Source organism: Emydura macquarii, unplaced genomic scaffold (assembly GCF_026122565.2).
Source record: "Emydura macquarii macquarii isolate MOO-44397 ecotype Brisbane River unplaced genomic scaffold, CSIRO-AGI_Emac_v2 contig_1390, whole genome shotgun sequence".
NCBI lineage: Eukaryota > Metazoa > Chordata > Testudines > Chelidae > Emydura > Emydura macquarii.
The window spans coordinates 6,470,127-6,497,738 of NW_027131527.1; the positions used below are offsets into that span (position 1 = coordinate 6,470,127).

The 27,612-nt window shown below is 40.3% G+C and overlaps 1 protein-coding gene across 5 annotated transcripts in view; it reads left to right on the forward strand.

Annotated features, from left to right (window-relative positions):
• PHYHIPL (phytanoyl-CoA 2-hydroxylase interacting protein like) overlaps positions 1 to 27,612 on the forward strand; it is an 81,551-nt gene that overhangs the window by 49,675 nt on the left and 4,264 nt on the right. For 4 of the 5 annotated variants that reach the window (XM_067552541.1, XM_067552540.1, XM_067552542.1 and 1 more), the window contains 3 exons: positions 16,873 to 17,069; positions 23,608 to 23,782; positions 25,952 to 26,069. In XM_067552541.1, coding sequence (XP_067408642.1) covers positions 16,905 to 17,069; positions 23,608 to 23,782; positions 25,952 to 26,069 — 458 coding nt within the window. In that variant the 5' untranslated portion in view covers positions 16,873 to 16,904. Of the gene's footprint in view, positions 1 to 14,824; positions 14,843 to 16,872; positions 17,070 to 23,607; positions 23,783 to 25,951; positions 26,070 to 27,612 lie in introns of those variants that run through there. The other variant, XM_067552543.1, reaches the window with a different exon arrangement.

Genomic DNA, 27,612 nt, shown 5'->3' on the forward strand with positions numbered 1-27,612 from the left:
TTGTTACTTAATGTCTCCTGTTTCTTTTTAAAGACAGTGACCTCAATCCTGAGCTGTGCCAGTTCTGCTTCCGCTGTACCAGTGTCAGAAAGCGGCCCTGAAGCCAGTGCAATTAGCCATGCAAAGATCAGCAACTATAGGGAGATCTTCTGGTAGTAGAGCTGGCATGAAGGCTCCTCTGCCATTGCTAGTATGGGGGTATGGACAGTTGCTGCAAGAACTCCTTAGGGGTTGTTAGATGCCAGCAGAAGTTAGAGCAACCCAGAGAATGCTTTAAGTTATTCCAAGGGGACTAGCCTGGCACACAGTCAACCCAAGATCAGGTGAATAAAAAAAGCTACCTCTGCACCTATGTTTTTTGAGTTATACTGAGTACTTCTTGGCCACGGCTGAGGGTCACAGTCAATATTTCTTCAGACTGCTACTGTGGTAAGGACACTCAATGTGTTATATATGACTAACTTTCCTTTTATTATTTGTATAAAGCCATCCAGTCCTTTTCCCCTGAATATCAGCTTCACATCACCTAATCTTCTCCGTTCTTCATTTTTCTCACACTGGAGCTATTTTTCATCATATAAATGTCAAAATGACTCTTATTTTTTATTTTTATTGAAAACAAATAGCAGAAACCTGTTTTATTTTCTGTTGCTTTTGCAGATAAATCCACAGGTCAGCCAAATAGAATCCAAATACAATCTAGTCAAGTGGAGTCTATTATTTATTGTATTCAATTCTTCTGTTCCTTTGGTTAAGATTTTAGTACAAGATTTTAAAAAGTGAGTGCCTAAATTAGGCTTCTAGATCTATATTTAGGCACCTAAATGTGTGGCTTAAGTTTCAAAATTAATGAGCATTTAACAGCACCTGTTAAAGTAAATGGACTAGTTGTGTACTCAGCATCTTTGAAAATCTGGCAATTTATTTGGGAGCCTAAATTTACACACCCACTCCTGAAAATTCTTGCCTTATTTTCAGCTAGTCATTTCATCCGAGCTGTGGCCTCTTTAGCAACTGTTAATGTAGCACTGACTAGAAAGAAGACAGTCCACAATGTGATAAGAGTTGTTCCTAATTCTCTTTTTAACTGGGATTTATTAATTTATTTTCATTTCTTGGGTGCTTCTTAGTAGTCTGCCAGAGAGAATTTGTGAAGAAAACAATGCTTATGGAAGGTGAAAACTGGGTGGTTCTTAGAGTACATGTCAGTGTGGATTCCATTGACGGTGTGCATACGTCTCATGCATGGGAGACTGGATTCTTTTGGCTAGCAGTGTCTTTTGGGGCTTGTTGGTTGGGCCTACAAATTTACCTTAATTGAGAACTCAACTGTGAAAATGGAGTGAAATTTCGTAAAATGTCACAATAACCTATAACAATGAATGTTGTTGAGAAAAAGTACAAAAGGGAGACAGACAAAAAGACTTACTGATGTAATCAAGGACCATGTTAAAATCATGCCTAATGATCAAGAAAAGCATGGGACCAAAAATCAGTGGATCAAAATTAGTGTGTCAAAAATTAGGTCAAATTAGTGAACAAAATAATGAGGGGATAAGATATTCTGCCCATCACTCCCCTTTCAGGGTCTTAAACGGGGAGAGGGGGGCGAAGAGGGGGGAATCAAGAAGCTGGCTGCCAACAACCACTGACCGAGACACAAGAGAATAGGAAAGGTGCAAACTTTACCATCATGGCTGCCACCTCCACCATCTTCTGGGACTTGGGATACACCATGATGCTGTTTGGCCTTCATTGGTCTGATCCTGAGAGATGTGCTGATCAGATTGGGCCAGACACAGAGACCCTGATGACATTTCCATCTCCTCCGGCTCTGTCTAATCCCAACCACCACCTGAGATGTGAGACTTTGTCCTCCTCACCCCCATCTCCCTTTGTGTTCTTTCTTTCCCCGCCTTATTTCTTCTCTTTCCTATGCCTCTCCTTTTCCCTTCCTTCTAATAAGAGTCTGGCTTAGCCAGCCAACACTGCTATAAGCCTGTAACCAACAAGGCAGTTAAAAGCAATGCCCTAAACAGCCTGATGCTGGTACAAGTTTGCTAGGTCTCTGATTGGTTAATATCACGAGTAATGCCTGTGTTGTTCCAGCAGTGAGGTTGCAAGAGAGAGTCTGAAGCTGTATCTTCTATCTTTGCTGTTCTTTTCTTTCCCTCTTGCCTGTGTTTGTTTTGTTTGTTAGGAACTGGAATCAGACTTTAACAACAACTGCTTCAGCCCATCTCAGTTAACTCCTCCTCCCAGTTATTCCTTCTCTTTTGTATCTTTAATAAAATATTTTTTAAAATGGTGTTTGTCATGATACTAAGCAGGCTGAGGTCTCTGTATATCAAATCCCAAACCTTGTTTTAAAGTGTTGGACAGTGACAGTGTCATGTTAATACCATTGACTCTTTGGGCCCAGTTATTCCATCAATATTAATACAACAGGCCACAACAGGAACCCTCTGCCTTCTTGTCTTCCTGTACAAGGGTGAAAGGGCTGAGTGGCTGTGACCCTCCCTCATTTTCCTCCTCCTGCTTGTAGCAGCGAGACAGAAACTAGCGATATCCAACTCACTGGAGTGCTAGCATGAGCTGTTTTCATTTTAGATTTATGAAAATCTTCAGAACAGCTTTATATCCTTTTATTTCAACATCGTGGATTAAATAATCCGCATCTTGATCACCCGCCCCTCCCCTTTCCCTCCCTCACCCCATTATAGATCCTCTGTACTTCAAGAAGGTCCTTGAGATGGTGAACTCACAACCCAGAGACTTTAAACCTTGTCCATCTTTTAACAGACTCATTCCTCTTAAAGACAGTCATATCAGGCACCTGTTTTTCTTGGATAAATCCCACGTCCAAGCAGGTGCTCAGTTTACCCCTCGTTTTGACCTCAAACTCGAAAGACGAGAGATGCGAGACTGAAATTCCATCTCTTAGAACGATCTATGAGAGTGATGTCAGACCCAGAAGACTTGGGTTCCAAGATACTGTAATGGTCAAACCTGCACCAGCCAGTGCTCTATGGAGCTGGCAGATGATGCCCAAGACCTTAGTGTAGAAGTCTGCATTGAGTAAATAATCAGCACTGACCATAGTACCAGACCCACCAAGACCATCAACACTGAAGGCGACTCCCAGATGTCAAAGCAGAGCACAGAAGGAGGATGCCCGGAACACAGGGGCAGGAGGGAGATCACAGTGTCATCTCACATAGAGAGATGCAAAAAGGCATTGGGGGTGAGAGAGAGACAAATCCTCCAAAACTCACCTAGCACTGAAGATGAGCGAAAAGGAAAAGACTGCAAGGCAGCAGACTCCATTGGTACTTTACCCAGTATCAAAGGGACCCTGCCAGAGTTGTCCCCTGCACCAAGGGAGTGGTCATAGACTGCACTGGTACTGGGCATTCAGTTTTCTCCAAGTCCACGTGGCAATAATAGCAGTACATCGTGCTCCTGTTCAATCACATTTCATTTTCGAATACCCCACAGTGTTGAGATACTTAGAGGGCCTTCTTCATACCTGCCCCCAGCTTAGAAGCCCAGCTCCAATCTGGGACCTCAGTGGGGTCCTCCTGTGGCTCATGGAGCCCCCTTTTAAACCTCTGTCAGCATCAAGACAGCTTAGTTGCCGTCACGTCAGCATAGAGTCAGCGAGACCCAAGCTCTTAGGGCTGGACTCCTGTAAAAGTCATTTTACAGGGACAAGGTGGTGTTAAGACCACAGCCAAAGTACTTCCCAAAGCAGTCTCAGAATTCCATCTGAATCATTCAGTCACCTTACCATTCTTATTCCCAAAACGTCCCTCTTCTCCACGAGACAAGAAATTTCACAGTCTGGATGTCTTCAGAGTTCCACTCTATGCTAGATAGGACTAATCCCTTCTAGCTCTCTCTGGTCATATCAGGTGTATTGAAAGGCCAGGTACATTCAGATTGGATCACACAGTGCATTTCCACCTGTTATCAGCTGGCCATTGAGCCTTTCCCCCCTGAATCTCATGTCACTCTCTACTAGAGTACAGGCAACATCTTCAGCCTGCTTCATAAACGTGCTAATCTCAGAGATATGCAAAGCAGCCATGTGGAGTAACCCACTGCCCTTTGTTAAAGATTATGCACTTGACATGGCAGGGTTGGAATCTTTTGTTTGATTGATCAGCTATGACTGCGTACCTGTCATATACAGTGGGATCCACACTGACACCTACTCAAAGAAGAGAGAATGGTTACTCATTCTAAAGTAATTGTGGTTCTTTAAGATGTTGTAGTCAGTGTAGATCCCTGGACGTGACTTCTGTTCCTGCTTTTTGCAGTCCTCAGCAACACAGACTTTGAATTCTGAGGGAGCTGAAGAAAATCGTGGCCACTCTAGCCTTTTTGCCCTTGCTCGAGAGAATGGCGAGGCCCCAGTGGATAATGCTACCCAAAATAATCTTAATTTTGTGCTCATGAGGTGCATGCGCACCTACCATGGGATCCACTGACTATATCCTCTTGAAGAACTGCAGTTACTGTAAGGTAAGTAAATATCCTTTACCCTTTGTACGAAGTGGATAGACTGTTCTCTTCTTTCACATAGAAGGAATTATACCCCTAAATCTTTAGGAAAATGTGTTCCTATGGTAAATTGAACTGCTGTACATTTGTGGAATGCATTTGCTTTGGAAACGTAACATGCTATTTGCAAAATATTTACAGAATTAGGAATTTAAAACAATGTAACAACTATATTATGTTGATTTTTGGTTTTGTTGGTAAGAACAGTGCAAGATGCCACATGTCAGCATGCCTCGATCTTTTGATGACGCTGTTTTCGGTATTCCTGAGTCATTCTGGAGTGGATTTTTATGTTTAGGATGCACTGGTATAGCAGAGGGAAGGCTCACTCCTAAACAATTCTCAGTCTTCTGGTTTGTGATTTGAATGCTGATTCACAGTTAGTAGCATCTGGTGTACCATTTTTGGAAAAGAGCAAAAATTTTCAGAGAATAGAGAGAGAAAAAAGTTTAAGTAGAGACCATTTTCTTTGTATTGTTGTTTTTATGTACATATATGCCAGATGCATAATTTTATAATAAAGCAATTTATTGTGATAACAGATTGCTTGTTCAGTATATATACAGTGATGCTTTAAGAAAACAAGCAAGTTAGAGAAATTTATATTAGCAGAGCTTTACTCCCTGAAAACATACTCAAGGGTTTGCCACAATGCACGGCACTGAGCGTTGTCTTTTTCTGAGTGGTCATGGTAAGTCTGACTAGTGGGGCTTTTGCTTACATCCCACTTGAGTAGGCATGAATGATTAACAGAACTCAGAATTTTTTAGCCCAACCAGGTTATCTCAAGGCTTCTGTTAATTATCCCAGTCTTGGTCTTGCTTCTAGAATGTTCACTATTGTGGTTTTCTCATCTTCGTTAGGCTTCTCACTTAATGGGGAATTCAAAATGGCTGAGAAGCCAAAGAAGACTCAGGGACAAAATCCATGTGCTTATTTTGTTGTGAGGCTGACTCTGTTATGCCAAAAGTCTTTTACGGTGCACAGGTATCAGTGAGGTATCAAAACCTCCAATGCTGTCAGCACAACTGCAGCTGGAGAAGAGCGGCCTTTCACAATATAAGATTCTCTAATCCAGATAGGCCTGTCTGAGACCTTAAAATGGAACTCACCTCAAAGGCCATGTCTATACGTACAGTCCTGCAGCGGCACAACTGTACTGATACAGCTGCGCTGCTGCTGTGTGGTGAAGTTGCTCTGTGCTAACGGGAGAGCTGTCTCCTGTTGGCATAAAAAACCCACTTCCGTGAGCAGCATAAGCTGTGTCAGCGAGAGAAGCTCTCCTGTCAACATAGTGCTGTGTACACGAATGCTTGTCAGTGTAATTTATGTCACTTGGGGGGTGGAATATTCACACCTGAACAACGTAAGTTTTGCTGAGGCTATAGTGTTGTAGACATAGCCTAAAATATATTTCTTCTTTCTTCTTTCCTCCTGAACTTGTCTTCTCTGATAGCCAGGGTTTTTGTGGTAGTCAGGGCAGTTAGACTGCATCATCTCTGTCAGGCATGGTAAAAGTAGTCCGCATTCCCTCTGTCCAGTCAAATAATGGGCCATCTATGAGGTTTTGGGGATCACCCAGACTGGTAAAGGGTTATGTCACTGCCTGCCCTTAATTACCTTGTAATTATGGGGTGCTTGACACCAGTAGCCCACAAGCACAAGGTCTCACCCTGGCTCTTACCAGACTAGTTACTCTTTTCAGAGTGACACCAATAGCCCTTCCAGTCCCAGTCTCCCCAAAAGTCTTAATTGCCAGACACTCTGGTTCCTTACCCCGGTACCCATGCAATTTGCCAACCAGAGACCTGCTTGGAGTAAAATTAAGCAAAATATTTATGTAATAGAAAACCCACAGATTCAGAGATGAAATAGTAAGGGAGAGCAAACATTATACAAGTTGCATTGAAAAATGAAGATAAAGACGCAACCTCAGGCTTTACATTTCCATATTAGTTAATTTTCTAATACAAGTCACCTGTTGCTTTGAACCATTCCCCAACATACTCCCTAGCTATTGGGGTCATCCAGCATTTCACGGACAGCTTCCCTTCTAGAAGCTGTACCTCACTCTCTGGATGTAAATCTTGGATTCAAGCCTTCTTTTTAAAAGACTTTCTCTCCCGCTGGCATGATGACTCATGGTTATTCAGGAGCGGTGGGAGTGAATTCCCTCTTAATGTGGTAGCTGGGATGTCTCAATATCTTCCCATTAACTTTAATGGCCCATCATTGTCTTTTCCTGGACTGAAAAATGAATGGTTACTTGGAGCTAGTTTATATAAATACCTGGCTTGAGAGGTGCTCCTCCCTGCTCCAAGGTGTAGCTAAAATTACACCACAGATTACGAACACAGTTTTATATATAAATCAATGCATAGATTCATAACCACAGTCTGTATACGTATCTTATAATGACATTCAAATTCAGAACACTACAAGCTTTCATAAAAGACTTACTCGGTATACATTTATTATACAATAATACAGATGATTTAGTTGCACATTTTGAGGGTTTAAACTTACTGTTCTCCTCTTTGGTCACACTATTTCATGAGTTAGGCCTTGTCTACACTTAAACCAATAAATCAACCTAATATAGGTGAATTTACAATCACTGCTGTAATTACAGCGGTGGCTGATGTCCACATTGCCCTCCTTGGGTCATTGGAGTGCGTCCTCACCAGGATCACGTCCACCAACCTAAGGGACAGTGTAGGGAGCTGAGAGCCGGCTCCTTGTGGGTAGCATATGAAAACGAACAAACAAAAAGCCCTAGCACATAAACAAAACTGGCATTTAGGTGAGGAAATCAAAGCTTGATAAGGAAATCAAACTGAATGGTTTTGCAGAATCTGCAGGACTATAATATGCACAATGGATGACATACAGCCCTATGCAGTACTGAAATTCTGCTTAAGACCAGTTTTGGAGGTTTAAATATGACATAAATGGTGTATAGGTCATTGTGCTGGCCCTCTGCACAGGGGCGAATTTCACCCATGAGGACAGAGACACACTGTTTGAACTGGCACATCAGACATTTTTCTTGCATATGAATGGTATTTTCCCAGTGGACAAAGTCATTCTCTACATGGGCTTGTGCTTGGACAGGCCAGGGTGACTAAGAAACTGCAGAATTTTAAAATGCCAGCACTAGTTATCTAAGATTCCTGTTAGTCTCCCTGGTCTCAGCCAGGAGCTGGAGGAAGCAGGGCAGGGCTTCTCTGTTCCTGACTATCTGACTATCCCGTGCGCAGAGTAAATGATTTGCAGCAGCTACCTTAGGTGCAGGGACTAGTGTAATGGATGATCACATGTATAGCCACATCTAAACTGTAATGTGGAGGTCACAAACCAAACAATAATTGATCCAGAACACCAGGTTGTTTGTTGATGCTCTCTAAAGGACATGTTTTCCAAGATCCTGTGAAACTGCATTGCAGCTTAGGAAATGTAATATTGTTCTCCCATTTCTCATGGAAGATTACAGGAAATTGCACCCAGGTTTCTCACATCAGGAATAAAAAATTACCAGAGATTTATCCTAGAGCATGAAAAAACTCAGAACCAGATGACTTGCCCTTCTCCCTTTGAAATGAAGTCTTCAACAAGAAGTCAAATAAGGCAGTGGATCTGCACATGGTGGGCCAGATTCAGAAGTGATGTAAGGGTAATGTACTTTACATATCATTAAGTAAGTGTAATTTACACACTGACAGGATGTGAGGACAGGGTTGTAGCAGGGGAAAAAGCCAACATGAGAGTTTACAATCACAGGGAGAGGACCCATTTTATCACTTTCTTACACCTTTCTTTTGCTTGCTTTTCTTGGTGCAACTCTCACTAGTATGTAAATTACATTCTTATTTATACCAGTTTAGAGATGTGTAATTGTCACCATTATTTATGTTAGCTCTGAATTTGGCAAGATGTTTCACAGGAAAATTCCAAATTCTGCTTAATTCACAGCTTAATTCCAAATTTTGTTCTGATACTACAATTTTTTAGCATATGTAAATACTGGACATATAAAATCCTAGACCCAGATATGGAGCTAACTATGGGTTGAACACTAATCACGTGCCAGGGAATTATCAATATGAAAACTCCTCCTAGAACCAGAGCCACAACATCTAAGTCCAGGGGCTGGAGGAGGATGATTTTAAAAGTGATCCACTGGCCTTTTCTTGCATAGCAATTCATAAACAACAAAGAGTGTTTTTGTGAATCCACCAGTCAGAAGGACTTCATCTTAAGTGATGATAATGCCTTTTTAAAATTGCCTTTGCTTTGAAGAGTGCTGTTGCAGTTGAATTGATGTTTCAGAAGTTTGTATTCCAGAGCAAAATGATCATGCTTATTATTGCTTTAGGGCTTTTTGTTTTGTTTTGTTTGTTACTTGTTGAGAGGTGCTCATTATTTCATTGCATTCAATCATTTCCAGGTACTGTTTTCCATGAATTTGTTTGACTGCTGGATAATTCTTCATGCTTACACAATGCAGCAGCCTGCACAGTTACTGCTGTGAGAGGTGGCTGATATCATGCAAGCTGAGCTATTTGCATTAGCGATGGAGTTATGGGAGTGAAAGCATGATTTGATTGCTAATACAAATCACATCAACTCTGTAGCAAGTCTGAATGCTCAGTAGTCTCACTGCAGTGTGTCAGGAGCTTAGCCTTCCAGCATGAGCCTATATTTTTAATGTGTTATACAAATGATGAATTACATGCAAAATAGAGGTGGGGAAATGGTATCATATATATCCAAATGACATAGGGACCAGCTTGCTAGTTGTGCTATAGTTAAGGATCTTTCTATTCTTAATGCCTAATTTTAGATGTTTAATTTGACTGTTAGGATAATATCAGATCTGAAATTCCATGAGCAAAGACGTCATAGCTCAAAAGCAACTGTTACCTTATTTTTCCAGTTTTATGAAAATCACTTCTGTCAATATTTTTAAAAATGTATTAGAAGTGAATGCCTTCAGGATCTCTTTGTGGATAACTTAAAATGGAAATGGAAAATCAGTAGGCAAGTTCTTCATGCCGTGGACTTCTATTTTTTGAGTACTAAGGAGAAAATGAAAGATGCTTGTATTATTAAAATCAGAAAATATGATGATTTGCGCATGCACATTAACGACTTTTCAGCAAGGGGTTCCAATAGGATTTTTCTGTTTCATCCTTCCAACACTTCTGACCTAATGATTCAGCTGCTTGTTTTCCAGGTAGTGAGACAAATTCAGAAGCAATCCCAGACATCATTTGAGTCTTTTCAGGTTGGTTTTAGCACTTCTCAAGTTTTATCATTTGTCTTCAAAAGTGACAAGTGAAAGCCATGAAGGGAACTTCTCTGCTATTATCTTTTTTTCACTCATAGCTAATTTCTGAATTGAGGATATAATGAAAACATTAAATAACTATGTATATTTTATATAATTTGTTTCTACTCAATTGCCAGCATTTTGGTTCAGCTGCAGCAATGACAATCACAACTGCTTTAAAATTGATTAGCTAATGTAAATTCAAATTTAACTTTGGATATGGCTGAGAGAGATAAGCCAGTGAATAGGAGCATAAAGCATTAATCTTGTGGTTCTCCAACTGATCTCAGTGAAGCTGGCATTTTGTGTTTATTCTGTGACTTTGAGCATAAGATTTTAGCCCTTCAAAGTGCGAACAGTACACAAATAAGTAGCTTCCTTGGCTTTTCATGAAAGGATCAAGAATTCCTTGGACTGTTTACTTATTAAATAACTAAACTCAGACTTTGTGAAAACAGAAGCGTTTCTGAAGTGTTTGCTCTCTAGTTCCAGAGGAGGACATTTCCCATTATGTGGCACTGGAGACCAGGTTCAATTGGTTGTTATTCTATTCTTTTGAATTTTCAGCCAGAGGACATGCAACAGCAGCATTTTTCTCTTGTTCCCCTGTTGCCATTCCCAGTTTTGGAGCATCAGGAAAATGCAAAATGAAAGGGGTAGCTTTAACCAAAAGCTGCCTCATTTTAATTTTCAATGTACAAGTTCTTCATTCCAGCATTATGTGGTTATTATCATTTTTGTCTCGAAGTGATGTTTCAGCAAGGAAAGATCAATTCATCCATAAAGAACTGGCAGAGAGGCAAATATGAAAACAGCTGGCTACCAAATCCCAGTGGTAAATTCTTTTTAATTGAGATTTTGGACCATGTCAGAGCAAGAATCTACTCGTTTTGGATGAGTTAAATTTCAACTTCTGTTTGCCCTGTGGTTTATTTCCCTTTTTTAATCTACCCTTTGAGTGGTTCACTACTAGGTTTCAGCACGAATGGATGGGCATGTATCGGTAACATCCAGAGTTGAGAACAGACACAGTAACGAGCATAAAGGGGCAAATCAGATGCCAGATAGAAAATTCTCTCAAGAGTAAGTGACAATTGGAAGTGTTAAATAGAAAGTTACAAGTGTGATTGGTCAGTTGTAGAACCTCTGATATTCATAATGCCTGTCCTCCAGTTAAGTGTCCCACTTCGCTCTTGCATAGGCCTCAAGCTACGCCTCTAGAGAGCTAAATTTCATCAAATGTGTAGAAGCAATTCGGGTGAAGATATTGAAAACACAACTTCCAAATTCCCAACAGTGAGATGTGTTACACTCTGAGATTATTCTGCAGTTTAAGTAGTTGAAGCCCCATTGCTTGAGTGATTTAAAACCAGACTGAACAGCATTAGAGAATACATTGTAGGAAGCAATCCTTCATTAAATGGCAGGAGGATGGACAAAATAACCTAACAGGTCTTTTCCATTTTATTTTTCTCTACACTGAACCTCATGTCATAGTCTTACAAAAGTGAAATAATTATGTTGGGTGCAAAAAACCAAACTAAGGAATATATTTAGTTCACTAATCTGGTATAATATATTCAGTTTACAGATAAGTAAATGGAGGTGAGGAGTGAAAAGAAACAATGAAACCATTCTCACGGTGCTCAGCTGCAGTAGAATGGGACAAAATTCCAACTTATATTAGCAGAGTTTTAGAAGCCAAATTGGAAAGGATAAATTGAATGTATTCTATTTAACCATTGCTCTCTAGTGGGTGGAATCAGAACTTGCTCAACTATGTATCATGCTCGATACTGCTAATTACTGAGGCCTTCATCTTTCAGTCAGATCTTTGTGGGTATAAGGATCCACCTGAACAGATCCAACTGCAGGATTGGGGGTCTGAGTTTATACTTGGGTTCAAATGATAGGGACCAGCACTTTTGGAAAAAGAGAATCTGCGTCTATTCTCACTGTTGCAATGATGTTCTGAATGGCCATGGTATGAAGCACCATGACAACCATGAAGTTCATAGGTGGTTATAGATTTGTGTACCACAAAATACTTTTAGATATCAACTGCAATGCTGCATGAGTGGTATTGGTCACTGTACCACAGAAAATGAAAATTATTAGGAAAGAAAATTGACAGAATTAGCTCATACAACTTCAAGAGACATCTGGCGTTGATTCTGGAGAAGGAGTGGATTGAAGGATTTAATTTTGTAAAAAAGAAGGAAGGTGAGATTCAAATCAACCAGATAAGGTCTGATTGGATGGCCACATCCTGTTACTAAAATGTTTTACATACTTAGAGGTGTTTATTTTGGAGGGCTGGCCTTAGTGAAGAATAAGTCAATAGTGAAACAAGAAATATTATCATGTTCATGAATTGTGTCTCTTCATTTTTTTCTGATGTAGATAATAATATATAAAATATATTGTTATACATTTGCAATTCAGACCTGCCATGAGGGAAAAGACCAGATCCCAAATCCATCATCAGTAAAAGAGTGGGTGAAATAATTACATGATACAGTAGAACATCATGATTTAGAATATTTTTTGCAGTCTCTCACAAGGCCTAATTGTTTGCATGAAATGTGTTTGTTTGTGATTGCATTGTTAATTTAGGTGGATTAAACTCAATATTGAGTTAAGAAAAGAGGTAGCAATTTGCACTACACAACTGTTCATAATGGGAGTAGAATGTTTGCAACTTCAGTAAAAAAAAAAAAAAAAAAAAGGTATTTTTAGAAAAAACAGTATTTTTGGAAAGTAGCCTTTTTTTCTTGTCACTGACTTTTGAACCTCAGAGGAGGGAGAATAATCTTTTCCCTCCATGCAGTTATTTTTTGGAAACACCTATCATATCAGTCTAAAAACAGCTAGCAGACTTGGAATTACAAAGGTTCTGGTTTCAGTTTCAATGCTGCACTGGTACAGGTTGTCAAAGATTCTGCTACTTTTAAGATCCTGGCAGTCTTTTTCATTTAACTCTCCATATATGGTGTTAGTGGCGATCCCTGTGCAGCTTATTATGGGTAGCACTGTATTATTTGTTTTTAATGTTTTGATTCCAGCATTTTGATGCCATGTTATTAAGATAAATGAATCATTTTATATATATGCGTGTGTGTGTGTGTGTGTGCATTGTCATAAATTAATGCAGTGCTCATGGTGCTGGATGCACAGATCTGGGGACTAAAGTTTCATCCACAAACAACACAGCATGGGCAGTGGCAGCACAAGCTTACCTAGACTGCTCTACCACTGTGCCTCAACCCTTACCTTGAGGGACAACAAACAGTAGTGAAAGGATAGGTTTAGTCACCATGTCCATTCAATCTTCGGCTTCTCTGTTGTGTCTGAAAAGTAGTGTCAGTTGTGATGGTGCTTTCTGGTGATGTGAACTCTTCACTAGAACTGGCTCTAGATCATTGCCTTATTTCATTTATGTCGCTGAAATGCCGTCAGATGGTAATGACTTTAATTCAGTTGCAACCTGGACTGGATTGCAACTGAGGCCACTTTGCACAATGGGAATTTGGGGAGCTCAGCAGCTCCCAGCAGCTGTTCAGTCCCTGGTAAGATCAGTCCTGTAAAAGGTTCTGTATCCTATTACCAATCCAGGGATGCTGCAGAGCTTAAAAATCAGCAGTATTGAAACTAATAAGACAAAATGAATTTAAAATAGTGAAGAACTGGTACCTGTCTGTATTTACATAAGTGTAAGGAGCATGAGGGAGGATGGTGTGGCTATTGAGACAACAGTATACTTTGGAACATCTTATTATACAGAACATTATAGGTACTTCTGCCTTTTGGATCTCCTATTTCCTGTGGTGTGGACTTTATAGGAGAGGTAGTCTAACTTATGATAGAGATATGTGTGTTTGCCCATGTAGCAGGAGTTATTTGCATGTCAACTGTGCTGCTAGATTTTTCATCACCTGTTGTTGATTATAGATTTTTTAAAAATATACAAAAATATTTTAACAACAATAATAATTTTGAAATGAATGTCACATTCTGGCAGAGTTAAATTGGTACACTTTCAGGAATTTCAGGGAACGCCTAAAGACAAGTTATAACTTGGTAGAGTTCTGCTTTGAGTCTTGGTGTTAGGAATAAGGACATAAGGCTAGGGTCACTATTTATGATACTTAGTTTATTTTTGTATACTTAAATAGTGAAAATGTTACTAAAAATTACTTCCAAGTGTTTTCAGTGCACATTTAACATCATAAAATGTATGTTCACTTGTATTCTGAAATATTTCACACTGTTCCAAGGGACTCTAGAGAGAATAAATGGGCATGTACAAATGCTGCCCATTGGCAGGAGGGACATAGGCATTTGTACTGTTTTTCACGTGTATGAGGTCCAGAAGAATATATCTTATCTCACTGTGTTATTTCCTTTTCTGTTAGTTTCCATTGCCAAACAGAACCATTTCTGACACAAGTAGCATCTGTGGTAAAATGGGCTACATATGCCTCTCCTTGCCCACACTGTTCCCCACTTTGATGATCCGTTGGAGCCAATATATGCAGGCTGTAGAAATTCTGCATGGGAGCATGCCCATGGCAGTGTGTCATGTCCTCATGGAACATTGTCTGCCTCATCAGGGACATGCTCAGGTCCCCCAGCCACCTATCAAACATGTGGTGATCCCAGCACATGCTAGCTGCCCCCGCCAGTCAGATAGCTCAAGGAACCTCCATACGACCAGCACCTCTCCATATCTCCCCCCACCTTCCCCAAATGTAGAGCATGGCTGCAGTGAGCACAGGCACAATTAGTCCTTTAGATGTAACTGGTGGAGCTTTCAGTTGCTTTTCCCCTACAGAGTGTTTATAAAAGAAAGTGGCACCTATTACGCTCCAGCCAGCTCACGTGCTAAGAAGCATTTCCCATGGACAGACTGAATTGTATCTGAAAAGAAAGCTATTAATCCTGGTTGGTACTTCTGATTCTATTGCTGGCAGTGCTAGCTTGCTGGAGAATGGCATTATTTTTTATACAAAGCGAGCATGACTTCTGAGCCCTGCTTTTTTTCCTTCTTTCATGTGACTATCCTGTAGTGGTCTTGCTCCTCTCTCTGCTCCCTTCCTCATGGACTTAGCTATTCCTGTGTACCATGACCCCTCAGCCTGTCCTGCCCTGCTTAGGCACTTTACATGATAGACTTCTCTATTGTTGATTGTATGTATGTTTATTTGAAAATTACAAAGAAAGCTAAAATATTTTTACTGTGGTTTTAATTCTTACATTTGCCACACATCTGAACATTACAGTTGTGTGAAATCAATAACAGGATTTATCAATGAAACACAGCTAACTTAGCATACTTTACCTTAAATTCCTAAATTCTGCTCATATCACACTTGGATTTAAATTCCTAATGAACAAACAGCTCATCATTTTACTAAATTGAACAATCAGGCCCACATTTTCAAAAGCCTGTGAACACTTTTTGTCTGGGACCAAGAATGAATACATAGTACTAATGCATAAGCACAGATATGGGATTTGCATACATAAAACAACCTCTGCTTTACTGCACAAACTTGGTGAGCATGTCTGAAAATTTGGATCAGTGTCCAAAGTCATGTTCTCCATCTAGATGGAGGCGCATCTGGGTCAAATTTCAGTGGTGGTGTTACCAGACAGCTGGAGCTATGCTCCAGCAGCAGCCATATTGATGTAGTGGTCAGGCCATGCCCCTCACCTTCCCTCCGCCCCCTCTGCCCCAAGTCCCAGCATTGGAGCCTATGGAACTTTGAGCTAGTGCACAAACCATGGGGGCAGGAGGGAGTTTGCTCTCCCACCAGCATCCACTAGTTGGCACCTCTAACTAACTTCTAACCCCAGTGTAGTTGTCCATGGTAATTCCCCCACCCACATTTTTTCCCTCATCTCTCTGTTTTCCTCCCCATCTTTATCTACTTGTTTCTTATCCTCTGTCTTCCTTCACACCATTCCATCCATCTATTGTCACTGCTTTTTAGCTCTATATGCTGTGTCTTTTTCTGTTTTCCTCTTGCTCTTTTGTATTGTTGATTTGCATCCCTCTACACTTCTATGCAGTGTGAGTCTGGCAAAGATCACCTCATCCCTAATACTTACTGGCGGCACCACTGGAGGGAAGCGCTCGCTATGCAGGAGTGCAGGGAAATACCTAATTTTAGTACAAGTGTTGCTTGTAGGGTCAGTGGACAATTTTGTTCTCTCTTTCTCATGTGCATTTGTAGAAATTAAAAGAAGCTTCCTGAAGAAACTGCAGGGAAGCTCAAATATACAAACTGTACAGATAGAACCCAGGGACAAATTGAGACTAGCACAGTGTCAATATTTGATACTTGTTGCAAATAAGACAGTGTTAGATTTTATATTTTCATGCCTCTTGTAAATGTCTAAAGCGTTTTTTTATACTTGATGTTTAAGATTCACTGAAGATTAATTCTATTTCTAATTATATTTCTTACTTTTGACAGCCAATAACTGCACTATTAAATTACATCATTTCTGGTACTGTTCCCTGTTCACTATCAGCCACTATATACTGCATATGTCTCTTAGGAATGATATCTGTATTGGCACACATCTTTGTGATATAATTTACTGTGATCCTTACTCATGTTGAACATTTACTTATATGAGTTTTCCCATTGACTTCAAGGAGACTGCTTATGTGAGCAGCTGCTCCCATCCTGAATTTGACTTACAGAATTGGGCCTTAGTGTTACTTCTAAGCCATGTGTTTGTATTTTTGTAGAAGAATGGTTGGAAGATACCAGTGTTTGCCTGTGCTAAAAGTTGAAGGGATCTATTGCAGGGGTGGATGGGTGAGGTTTGGTGGCCTGCATTGTGCAGGTCAGACTAGATGATCATATTGGTCCCTTCTGATCTTAAAGTCTATGAATCTATTAAACAATCATACTCTAGTTCATATTTGTCTAATGGAGTCTATGTTTATTTTTACCCAGGGAATAAATCACAAGATAGTGGAATCGCAGAGATGGAGGAACTTCCAGTCCCACACAACATCAAAATAAGTAACATCACATGTGATTCTTTCAAGATTTCATGGGACATGGATTCTAAATCCAAGGACCGCATTACCCACTATTTCATTGATCTAAACAAGAAAGAGAACAAGAATTCCAACAAATTTAAACACAAGGTAATTTTTTTAAAAAAGGCAATCAGTGAAAATGCGTGATTTTAGAATAAATAAATGAATGTAAATGTTGTGACAGTCCTCCTGACTGCCCTGGAAAGCCACACACTGAATTCACTAGAGAGCTGGATTTTTAATAGCGCAGATAAAAAAAATTTTCCAGCAGAATATTTTTGGGAAAACTTGTTTAGAAAAAAATTCGAAATAAAGCATTTTGATAATGTCAGAATGTTCCATTTAATTTATATTATGAATTCTAATATAAAAAGTCAAAATCGATATAAAACATTTCAGTTTTATAGGAATGAAATGTTTTGATTCAAAATAGCTTTTTTCAAAAATTTCTTTTTGCAGGAATGTTGAAATTCTTTGTTTTCATTCCAGTTGAGACTTAAAACAAATTTTGAAACAGCAAAATTTCCCGCAAAACAGAAATTCTGGTTCCCCCCCAGCTCTTATTTTTTGTTATGCGTTTTGCGCATTGTGCACCTCTGTGTCTCCATGACATCCTCACAATTGAAATATGTGCTTTCATGACACAAGACTCAGTAATTGGAATTAACTTCTAGGAGGGTTTCCAGCAATCCTTCTCTGCCTCTTAATGCTTGTTCAGAATGAATTAGCACACTTGCTCACACATTATTTGAGCAGCTATGACAAATACTTGCTCTCCATTCTTTCCACTAGCTACCTATACAATGGCACATTTAATTTGTTGGTGCTCAAATGTGTATTTCTCAACACAAGCAAAACTTCCATTGATTTTAGAGTATTTTGAAGTACTATTAGAAATGTAGCCGGATGGACTGAGATGAAAGTCAAGGGAGACCAACCACATCAAAGCACAATCACCTGCTGGCTTTAAATGTGTTGGCAAGATACATAAAAGATGAGTGGTATCAGAGCACAAATACCCAATCGGACAAGACCAAAACATATCTCTAACATTACTAACACCTTTACCAGTATGGGCTTATAAACCAATGGGCTAATCAGCAAATGTTTCCGCTAATTGTTACCTTTATACCTTCAAAGGTATTTTTACTGTGACCACCGTTATTTTTATATTTATAACCTTTCTCCTGTCATAGTCCTCCTGATTTTATGAGGATGGTTGGAAGTAATATTTAGTGTGTGTTTTGTACATGAAAACCATCATCACTATTTTAAACAATGAATTTTAAAACATTACCTAGTCCAGATCCTCAGCTGGTGTAAATTGGCATATCCCCTTAGAGTTCAATGCAGCTATGCCAGTTTGCACCACTGGATGATATGAACCGTTTTTGGTTGCAGCACCAAATAAATTAGAATAGATGTCTTGCTGTTTATCTTGCTTTTGCGTTGGCAGCCTTTGAAGTTGAATTCCCTTTTTATGCTGCAAGAATAAACATACTTTTCTTCCAATAAAATGCTTAGTCAGATGGTCTTGACTTTCTGGATCTCTTTCTCTTTCTTAATTCTTATTTTTTTCCTCCAAGCACAAATTGATATAAATTTGTTGATGTAGAAGTTCTGACTGTCCAGTAAGAATCAACAGCAAATTAGCAAATTGGTGTTCCTGTTACTTCAACATTTAAATCAGTTGAAAAACTGCTTTTAGATACGAGTAATGTAATAAGGATAGGCTGTTACTTTTTATTTTGTTTTTTCAGCAGTTGCGTAACTCCTCACTGAAATAAACTGCTTGATCAAAAGGAAATGGGTAACTGCTTTTGTAAAACAGCTGGGGGTGTTGGTGTCACTTAATTAAAAGGATGGGTAAATAGGATCTGTTTTGTGTTGCTGGATGTAACTTGAAAAGTGTTGATGCTAATTTGGTTGGTGAACAGGTAGAAGCTGGAATTCTTTTGTTCAGATGGATGGAAATAAATACCCCAGATGGTTTTATAGGACCATTATAAACCAAGGACCATTATTTTAATAGTTTTATAATAGTACAATAGTATGAAAGGACATTGTGTTTAATTTAATCTGTCTTAAGTTTTAAGACACCTGCCGTATCTACAGATGAGTTTGTTTCAGAAAAGTCTGGCACAAGCTTAAGTGTTCTGCTGAATAGGAATAGTGGATTACTCAGTGTGTTTAATACGGTAAAATATATAGAGCCTTCCATATAATATTATTTGTAATAGTTTATACTTATAGCCCCTTTTCACCAGAATATCTCAAAGCATTTAACGAAGGCGAGTAACTTCTTATCCCCATTTTACAGGTGAAGAAACTTAGGCACAGAGAGGTTGACTGGGCCATAGTCTACACTTAAAATTTAGCTTGATCTCGCTAACATTCACAGCCCTGAGTGCTATAATTAAGCTGATCTAAACCCTGGTGTAGATGCGGCTAGGTCAATGGAAGAATTTTTCTGTCAGCCTAGCGGTTGCTGCTTTGGGAGTATCTGTATCAATGGAAAAACCCCTTCCTTTGATAGAGCAGGTGTCTAGACCAGTGTTTCTCAATTAAATTTGGCCGCGGAACCCTTTTTAACTTCTGCAGGGCCATGCGATACCCTCCGCTGAAAAATCTGGGACATCTTCCCCTTTTTGGCGGCACGGTATCAGCTGTTTTCGGCGGCGTGCACTGTCAGCTGTTCGGCGGCGCGCGCTGTCAGCTGTTTTCGGCGGCGCGATTTCAGCAGCTTTTGGTGGCGCGGTTTCAATTTTTCACGGAATCCTGAAATTCATCTCACGGAACCCCAGGGTTCCGCGGAACCCCAATTGAGAAACACTGGTCTAGACTATGGTGCTACAGTGCCATAGCTACAGCGCTGCAGCTGTGTTGCTGCAGTGCCTGTGGAGTGGACATGCCCTGAGTGACTTGCTCAAAGTAACACAATGAGTAGCAGGACTAGAAACATAACCCAATTCTTTTGACTTTATCTGCTCTACCCACTGGTCTATGCTGCTCCCATTGTGAGGAGGAAGATTTTGACTCCCAGAAAGACATAACAACACTTTACAAGCCTCAAGCCTTATTGCACCTTTTTGTGGTATGGAAGTATTGTTATTCCCATTTTACAGATGGAGAAACTGAGGCACAGAAAGATTAAATGACTTGTCAAGGCCACACGTAAATTTTTGGCAAAACCAGAAATAGAATCCAGCACTACTGATTTCCATTCTTGTGTTTACCAATAAAATTGGGACAAACAACAAAACTAAAAAGAAATGGAGGAAGAAAGGATAGAAGGCAAAAGCCCTGGTTTTGCAGTGCATTTCAGACCCCTTTCACTTCTTCTCTGGCATAAAGTAGCCAGATCTCTCCAACAAGGCGAGGGAGGTCATGTGACTTGCGCATGCTGTGCTCTAGCTATTCTGTGCCATCAGATTATCTCTTGGGAACTGTTACAGCCAGACGTACACTAGAGCTGTTGTATCTTATGCTAAAGGGCAAACTAGCCCCCAGTAACCACAGAATTTTGACAGTGCAAAGGTGACATTCAGCCACTCTGCATATTCTTAGACTCAGTTGACCTTCGGGGCCAAATGGAAAAGAGACCAAAAAAAGAAATAGTGTCAAGTGACATCTCAAAGTGAAGTTTTGTTTCTAAGGTTAGGGGAACTTTCTTGCAGAAATTGTCTGGATTAGAAAACATGACTATATTAGTCCTCTTTAAAAGGCTAATTATTTTCTATAAACATAGTAGAAGTAGTTCCTTTTTTCCATTTCGTGACTGGAGTTAGACAGGGCCTTCCTGATACTCTAGTAGAATTTTCTGATGTACCATAATGTGCTGGCTGTGAATATACATTTTAGAGAGATGAAGCTGTAGAACCTTCAGTGTCAAGTCCAAGCAGGCAGAATTAATAGTAGCAATAACCACCTCTCTGATATGTGCTCAGAAACTTGATCCAAGATGAAGACAATTTTTGTATGTCCCCAGGAAATATGATAAGGATGCTAAATAATGATTGCATCACTAGCAGATTGCTGAGTCCATTAGCTTTGCTGAGTGCAGTCTGGCTGGAGTCCTATAGCATCTATTTAAGATGTGGTTTTGTGTAAGGTTTGCTGGGGACATGACTGTCATTTTTTAATTCTTTCCTTGTTTTTCTTTCTCATCCTTGTTTTTCTGTTTCCCTCCTGCTGTGTTTCACTTCGTTAAGGAGAAAATCCCATTAGTGAACATTGTAGTTTTCTCAAACCCCACCCCATGTTTTAGTTTGTAGATTCAAAGTTAAGTTTGCACCTTAAAAATAAACCCAAATACTAAAGTATGAAAAAGCACAAATAAGGTCACGAAACAGCCTTAATGTTTTACCATCCCATCCTGCTTATCTGTTGCAGGCTGTATGCTGGGTGGTGACATTTTGATGAGAGTTTTGGGGAGGACTTTAAGACCTATGATGAGGGGCATCATAAGTCTTTATTTGCAGAGTTTGCTCATAGAGGCAAGGAGTCTAAAATACATGACTGGCTTTGCACGTCAATGGTTGTGATTACTTAACCACATTGCACCAATGGCTTGGATTCTACATAATGTTTTCCATTTATTAAAGAGGACGATAACCCTATTTACAGTAGATATATATCCATGCTAAATCTCACAGCATGACACTATTTTACAATTGAAACTCCACATATTTTGAGGGGAATTATCCCCAAAACCATAGAAATAACTGCTGTCTCCATCAGTTTAAGAGATAGGGCAGTTAAGTCTTTGACAAAGAGAGTTTTTCCCTCAACAATTTGAGAGTCTGAGTTATATAAGTATTGGGGGGAAAAGAATCAAGAGTTTTAAAATAAAATCTCTTCTCCTCTCAGCTGATCAGTTTCTTGTTGTGACACAATCCTGCTAGTTTTTCCATCTCCAAATAGTCCTCCTACATAAACAGGGAAGACAGACCTGTTATTTCTAATATAAAAACAAACAGAAAATGCCTCTCTTTTTCTTAATTAAAAAAATCCTTTCAGACCTTGTTTATGGGTCACGCAGAAGCAAAAAAACTGTGATTTTTAAAAAATTTCTAGCCACCTTGTATTTGTGCATGGATGAAGACAGGTTAATTTAAAATGTCCACTGTTCATACAGCAGCAGCCATCTTAAGATGCTGTGGCTCCCATCTGCCACCCATCCCATGTGCATGGAACCCCTTCCTTCCAATATACTTCCCATACACCTCCCACACTGCCCCAGTGCAGGGAATCCTCCCACCTCCTCTTGTTGTGATTCCCTTCTACCACACCCCTGGTAGAATCAGTCCGTTTCCCTGATCCCTTCTCACTATTTGCCCTTGATACAATGAATCCCTCATTCACGTCTATCCCGAGTGAAAGCAACCACTCCTCCCATTTCCTTAGGCAGAGTTTCTCTCCCAGCAGTTTCTCAAATGCGGATTCTCTCACTCCTGTCCCTCTGCTCCCGCAACGACAGTCAGTCTTTGTATCTTTTAATCAATGAATACTGACAGCCGCTATTTGCTCTTCTGATGAATGGAAAAATTGTGGCTACATCACATCCCTTTTAATTCAGTGCTCTGGTAATACAAATAATACTTCTAAAATTACTTTCCTGTTCCCAAGCATGATTTTATTCCAATATCATACCATTAAGGTTGCTTACACACAGATGGCAAATAGAAGCTTACAATTAAATTAATCAGTGTGGTCCTTTTTAATGTTATTGCACATCTTGTTCCCAAGATCAGTGGACGCTTTTTCCAAGGCTATTATCCTCTTCTGCAAGATTTTGAACGATGCAGAAATCAGCTGTGTTTCCTGTACAGTTTCCTTGCACACCATCTACTCCTTTGTGGCGAGATCTAAGCTGCAGACCTTAATGTTGTGGAGTTCAAGCATTTCGGCATCTTGTGAGCTAGCTGCAAAAGAGAATCTCCATCTTTGTTATCAGCACCATATAGTCTGGCACAGCAAAACAAAACAACAGAGGGGAAAATAGAAAGCAGACGACAATGGTGATAAACAAAAAACATACAGTCCAAATTCCACACTCAGTCATGCATTTTCCTAGTGCTATTTTTAACCAGGCTTCTTGTGATAAATTTAACACATGCAGCACTGGTTTAGAAATGTTTGTGTCTCTGTCTCATGTTGTGCTGAGCTATGTGAAAGGCTGGTCTTCTCTCATGCTGGTGTAAATCAGGAGGAATGCCACTGAAATCAATGAAGTTAAGAGACCCAGACCTTTTTTAAGCTTATGTATTAACATCCTTAACATTTTCTTAACAGGATAGTATATGATGATCAAATTATGCTCTTCTCCCCCACAGACTTCCATGCTTAAGTACAAATTGATCTCTTTGATCTATAGTGTATATTTTATGATACAGGTAATAATACCATTCTATATGCACATAGACCCAATATTAAAAGAATGCACTTAGATAAAGGCTAAATCTCACGCCCCTTCTTTACGTGTGTCAGCCTATTAACTTCACTGAGGTACTCGTGTGAGAGAAGTTAGCAGAATTTGGGTCTAAGTGGTTTAAAATAACATGATTGAAATTCATCCACCAAAAAGTAACGTAATTCTGAATATAGTTTTGCTCAACTAACTGATCAGACTTTTTTGTCTCATTAGGATGTACCCACTAAGCTGGTTGCAAAAGCTGTTCCTCTGCCTATGACTGTCCGTGGACACTGGTTTTTGAGCCCAAGAACAGAATATACAGTAGCAGTGCAGACTGCATCGAAGCAAGTCGATGGGGATTACGTTGTTTCTGAGTGGAGTGAAATCATAGAGTTTTGTACAGCAGGTAAGATTGCGGGGGAAAGATACAGCACAGAGAAACAGAAAGAAAGCAATTAAAGCTTAACCATGCTGTATGGAAGGGTTTAGCTTCTGGCTGAATCATAGAATATAAGGGTTGGAAGGGACCTCAGGAGGTCATCTAGTCCAACCCCCTGCTCAAAGCAGGACCATCCCCAACTAAATCATGCCAGCCAGGGCTTTGTCAAGCCAGGCCTTAAAAACCACTAAGGACGGCGATTCCACCATCTCCCTATGTAACCCATTCCAGTGCTTCACCACCCTCCTAGTGAAAAAAGTTTTTCCTAATCTCCAATTTAGACATCCCCCACTGCAATGCGAGACCATTGCTCCTTGTTCTATCATCTGCCACCACTGAAAATAGCCTTGTTTCATCCTCCCTGAAACCCCCCTTAGGTCTTTGAAGGCTGTTATCAAATCACCCCTCACTCTTCTCTTCTGCAGACTAAACAAGCCTAGTTCCTGCAGCCTCTCCTCATAAGTCATGTGCTCCAGCCCCCTAATCATTTTTGTTGCCCTCCACCGGACTCTCTCCAATTTGTCCACATCCTTCCTGTAGTGGGGGGCCCAAAACTGAACACAATACTCGAAATATAGCCTCACAAATGCCGAATGGAGGGGAATAATCACTTCCCTCGATCTTTTGGCAATGCTCCTACTAATGTAGCCCAATATGCCGTTAGCCTTCTTGGCAATAAGGGCACACCGTTGACTCATCTCCAGCTTCTTGTCCATTGTAACCCCCAGATCCTTTTCTGCAGAACTACTGCCTAGCCAGTCAGTCCCCAGTCTGTAGCAGCGCATGGGATTCTTCCATCCTAAATGCAGGACTCTGCACTTGTCCTTGTTGAGCCTCCTCAGATTTCTTTTGGCCTAATCCTCCAATTTGTGTAGGTCACTCTGTATCCTATCCCTACCTTCCAGGGTATCTGCCACTCCCCCCAGCTTCATGTCATCCACAAACTTGCTGAGGGTGCAATCCACATCATCCTCCAGATCATTAATGAAGATGTTGAACAAAACCGGCCCCAGGACTGACCCCTGGGGCACTCCGCTTGATACCGGCTGCCAACTAGACATAGAGCCATTGATCACTGTCCATTGAGCCCAGTGATCTAGCCAGCTTCCTATCCACCTTCTAGTCCATTCATCCAACCCATAGTTCTGTAACTTACTGGAAAGAATACTGTGGGAGACCATATCAACTAGGATAATTGTCTGAAGTCAGTACCTGTCACACCTGGAAATGGAAGGGTTGTTTTAAGCTTATTTTCTGTTCAAAATGTCTAATTATATTGTGGCTGCTCTTTTGTTGGGAGTTGCAGACACACCTGCCTCTTTTTCCCCTCCCTCACACACTATCCTCCCAGTGCACCTGCATAGAAAGCAGTGTACAGACCATGAGCAGTTGGCCAGACATTGCACCTGGTAGCACCCTTGTCCCAAAGTGGGTGCTTTGTATCTGTCTTGAGCATCATGCAGCTTCCTGAAATCGTTCCAAGCATTTCTGTTCAGCACGCTGCACCCAGCACCCCATGTCCCCAAGGCAGTCTGCCTGTGGAAAGCCTCAGAGCACCTTCATCTCCACCCCACCCTGTCCCGTGCTTCAGAGAGCATACATTTGGCTCCTCATTTACTGACATACCTCTTCACTGGGATGAGATTCATCCCAGTGCACAGGGCCGGTCTCCACAAGCCCTGTACTCCAGAGTAAGAATTTTAATGAGTCCTTGTATGTGCTAACTGCACTGGAGCGAGTTTGATTCTGTATTGCTTGGGCTGTATCAGAGCCCTAGTACTTTTTCTATGATAGTGTGCTCTGCTACCAGTTCATAGGCACATGGGAAGTAGGGAGCAGTTTCTAATGGACAAGAGCTTTAGTAGGAGATAATGCTGACAGCCCCTTGTGAAAATTACCATGTACCATAGACATAATTGTGGTCTAGTGAATGGCGATTCTATTCCTGGTGCTGCCACTGACCTGCCATGTCACTTTGGGGAAGATTTTTGAAGCTCTAATGCCTAACTCCCAAAAATCTGGCCCTGTGCCTCTCTTTGCCTTTGTCTGTTTTGTACAAGTCATCAAAATTAGTTTAGATTGTGATTTAGGAGGGTATTGTGTTTCTATTTTACCAACATAGTCTTCTCTTCACAGATTATTCAAAAGTTCATCTAACACAGCTTTTGGAAAAAGCTGAAGTAATTGCAGGACGTATGCTTAAACTTTCTGTTTTTTATCGGAATCAGCACAAAGAATATTTTGACTATATCAGGTAAGAAAACAAACACATGCACAATTGTTTGTCCAAATTGAGAGAGTAATGCTATCTAAATATTAAGACTCTACTTAACATAAAAAGATACTGAGTGAAGACACATTTTGCCATTTTACAACATAATGTCTGTGCATTACATTTCCAGTTCAAGAAGAAAAGCGACTCATTTGTGTAAGTTTGTACAGTTCAGCACTGAATTTGAATGGGAAATAAGTTTGCTTTTTGGCGTAAAAACTGTCTTTTCACATCACCTGCTGTAATGGAGTTTCAATCCTGAGTAAGCCTCTGGGTACCATCATAATCTACATATTAAGTGATGATGATGATGATGATGAGGTACTAGAAATTAAGAATGCAATTTTGTGCACAAGTTTGCCTGCAAGTACTTCATGTATACGTGTATCTCATATTTGCATGTGCACATTGTGCAATCAAGTACAGTCGTTGAAAGCCAGATCCACAGAGAAACGTAGGTGTTGAACAGCCTACTGGATTGGGTCTTGCAAACGCGATAGATAGAAATGCCTACTCTGAGTGTTCTTCAGGGGCTTAGGAACCTGGTTCCCTAGACTGAGGTGGTTGTGCACTTGCTCAGTGGCAGAAACCCATTAGGGATCTTTAATGGGGGAAACTCAAACACATAGGGTTACCAGGTGCCTCCAGGTTTAGGTAGCAGCTGAGCAGGGGTTTGAGGATCAGGCCCAAACCAATTTTCTCCTAGCATAATTGCACATCTCTTGCCACTGCATGGTGTCTTTTCCTAAGAAGCTGTTTTCCACTGAGCTCTCACTTCTACCTTCGGGGGTGACATTATCTATATTTTGATTGGATAACTGGCTAGTTTTGCTGCTTTTGCAAAGGAATGTTGCATCTTCAGGAATAATAAGGAAGATAAACAGATACACTGCATATGTGGAGGTTAATTAAAAAGACCCTCATTACGAGACCATTAAGGTTGCACAGCAAGGCATTCAAAAGTCAGTAAGGGACAGAGCCACAAAAAGACTTAGGCGCCTAACTGCCACGCTTCATTGCCATCCTCTAAGCAATGCAGCAGAGCCCTGTTTTAGCACTGCCTTTCAAAATGGTAGAAACTCTGATAACTTGCCTTATGTATGTCTTACAGTTTAGCATATGTTCAAGATTTTGAGCCTGTTTCAGCACTTCGTTACTTCAGTTTTATTCATATGTAACTCTGTTAGTTTGAGTGAAGTAACTCTTGCATTAAACTGGAGCAGGTCAGTAATGGAAAAGGCCTTTGAGTCGAGCACATCATTCTTTCAAAATGCTCAGATTTACCTGAGCCTTACACCTAGTGGGTGGGATCACATGGGTGAATCTTTAATAGCTCACAGTACCTGTGAATTTGAGTTCACAAAGTTCTGAAGGTAGCCAGAAGGATTCATTCATAGCTGTGCTTTTGGACTTGCTCCACAAGATAACGAAGTCCTCATGGCCACATGGTTAAAGTGACAGCCTTGTATCAAATCTCTGGTCTGTATATTCTTTGTAAGGTTGTGACCTGAGCTAGTTTTCCCTT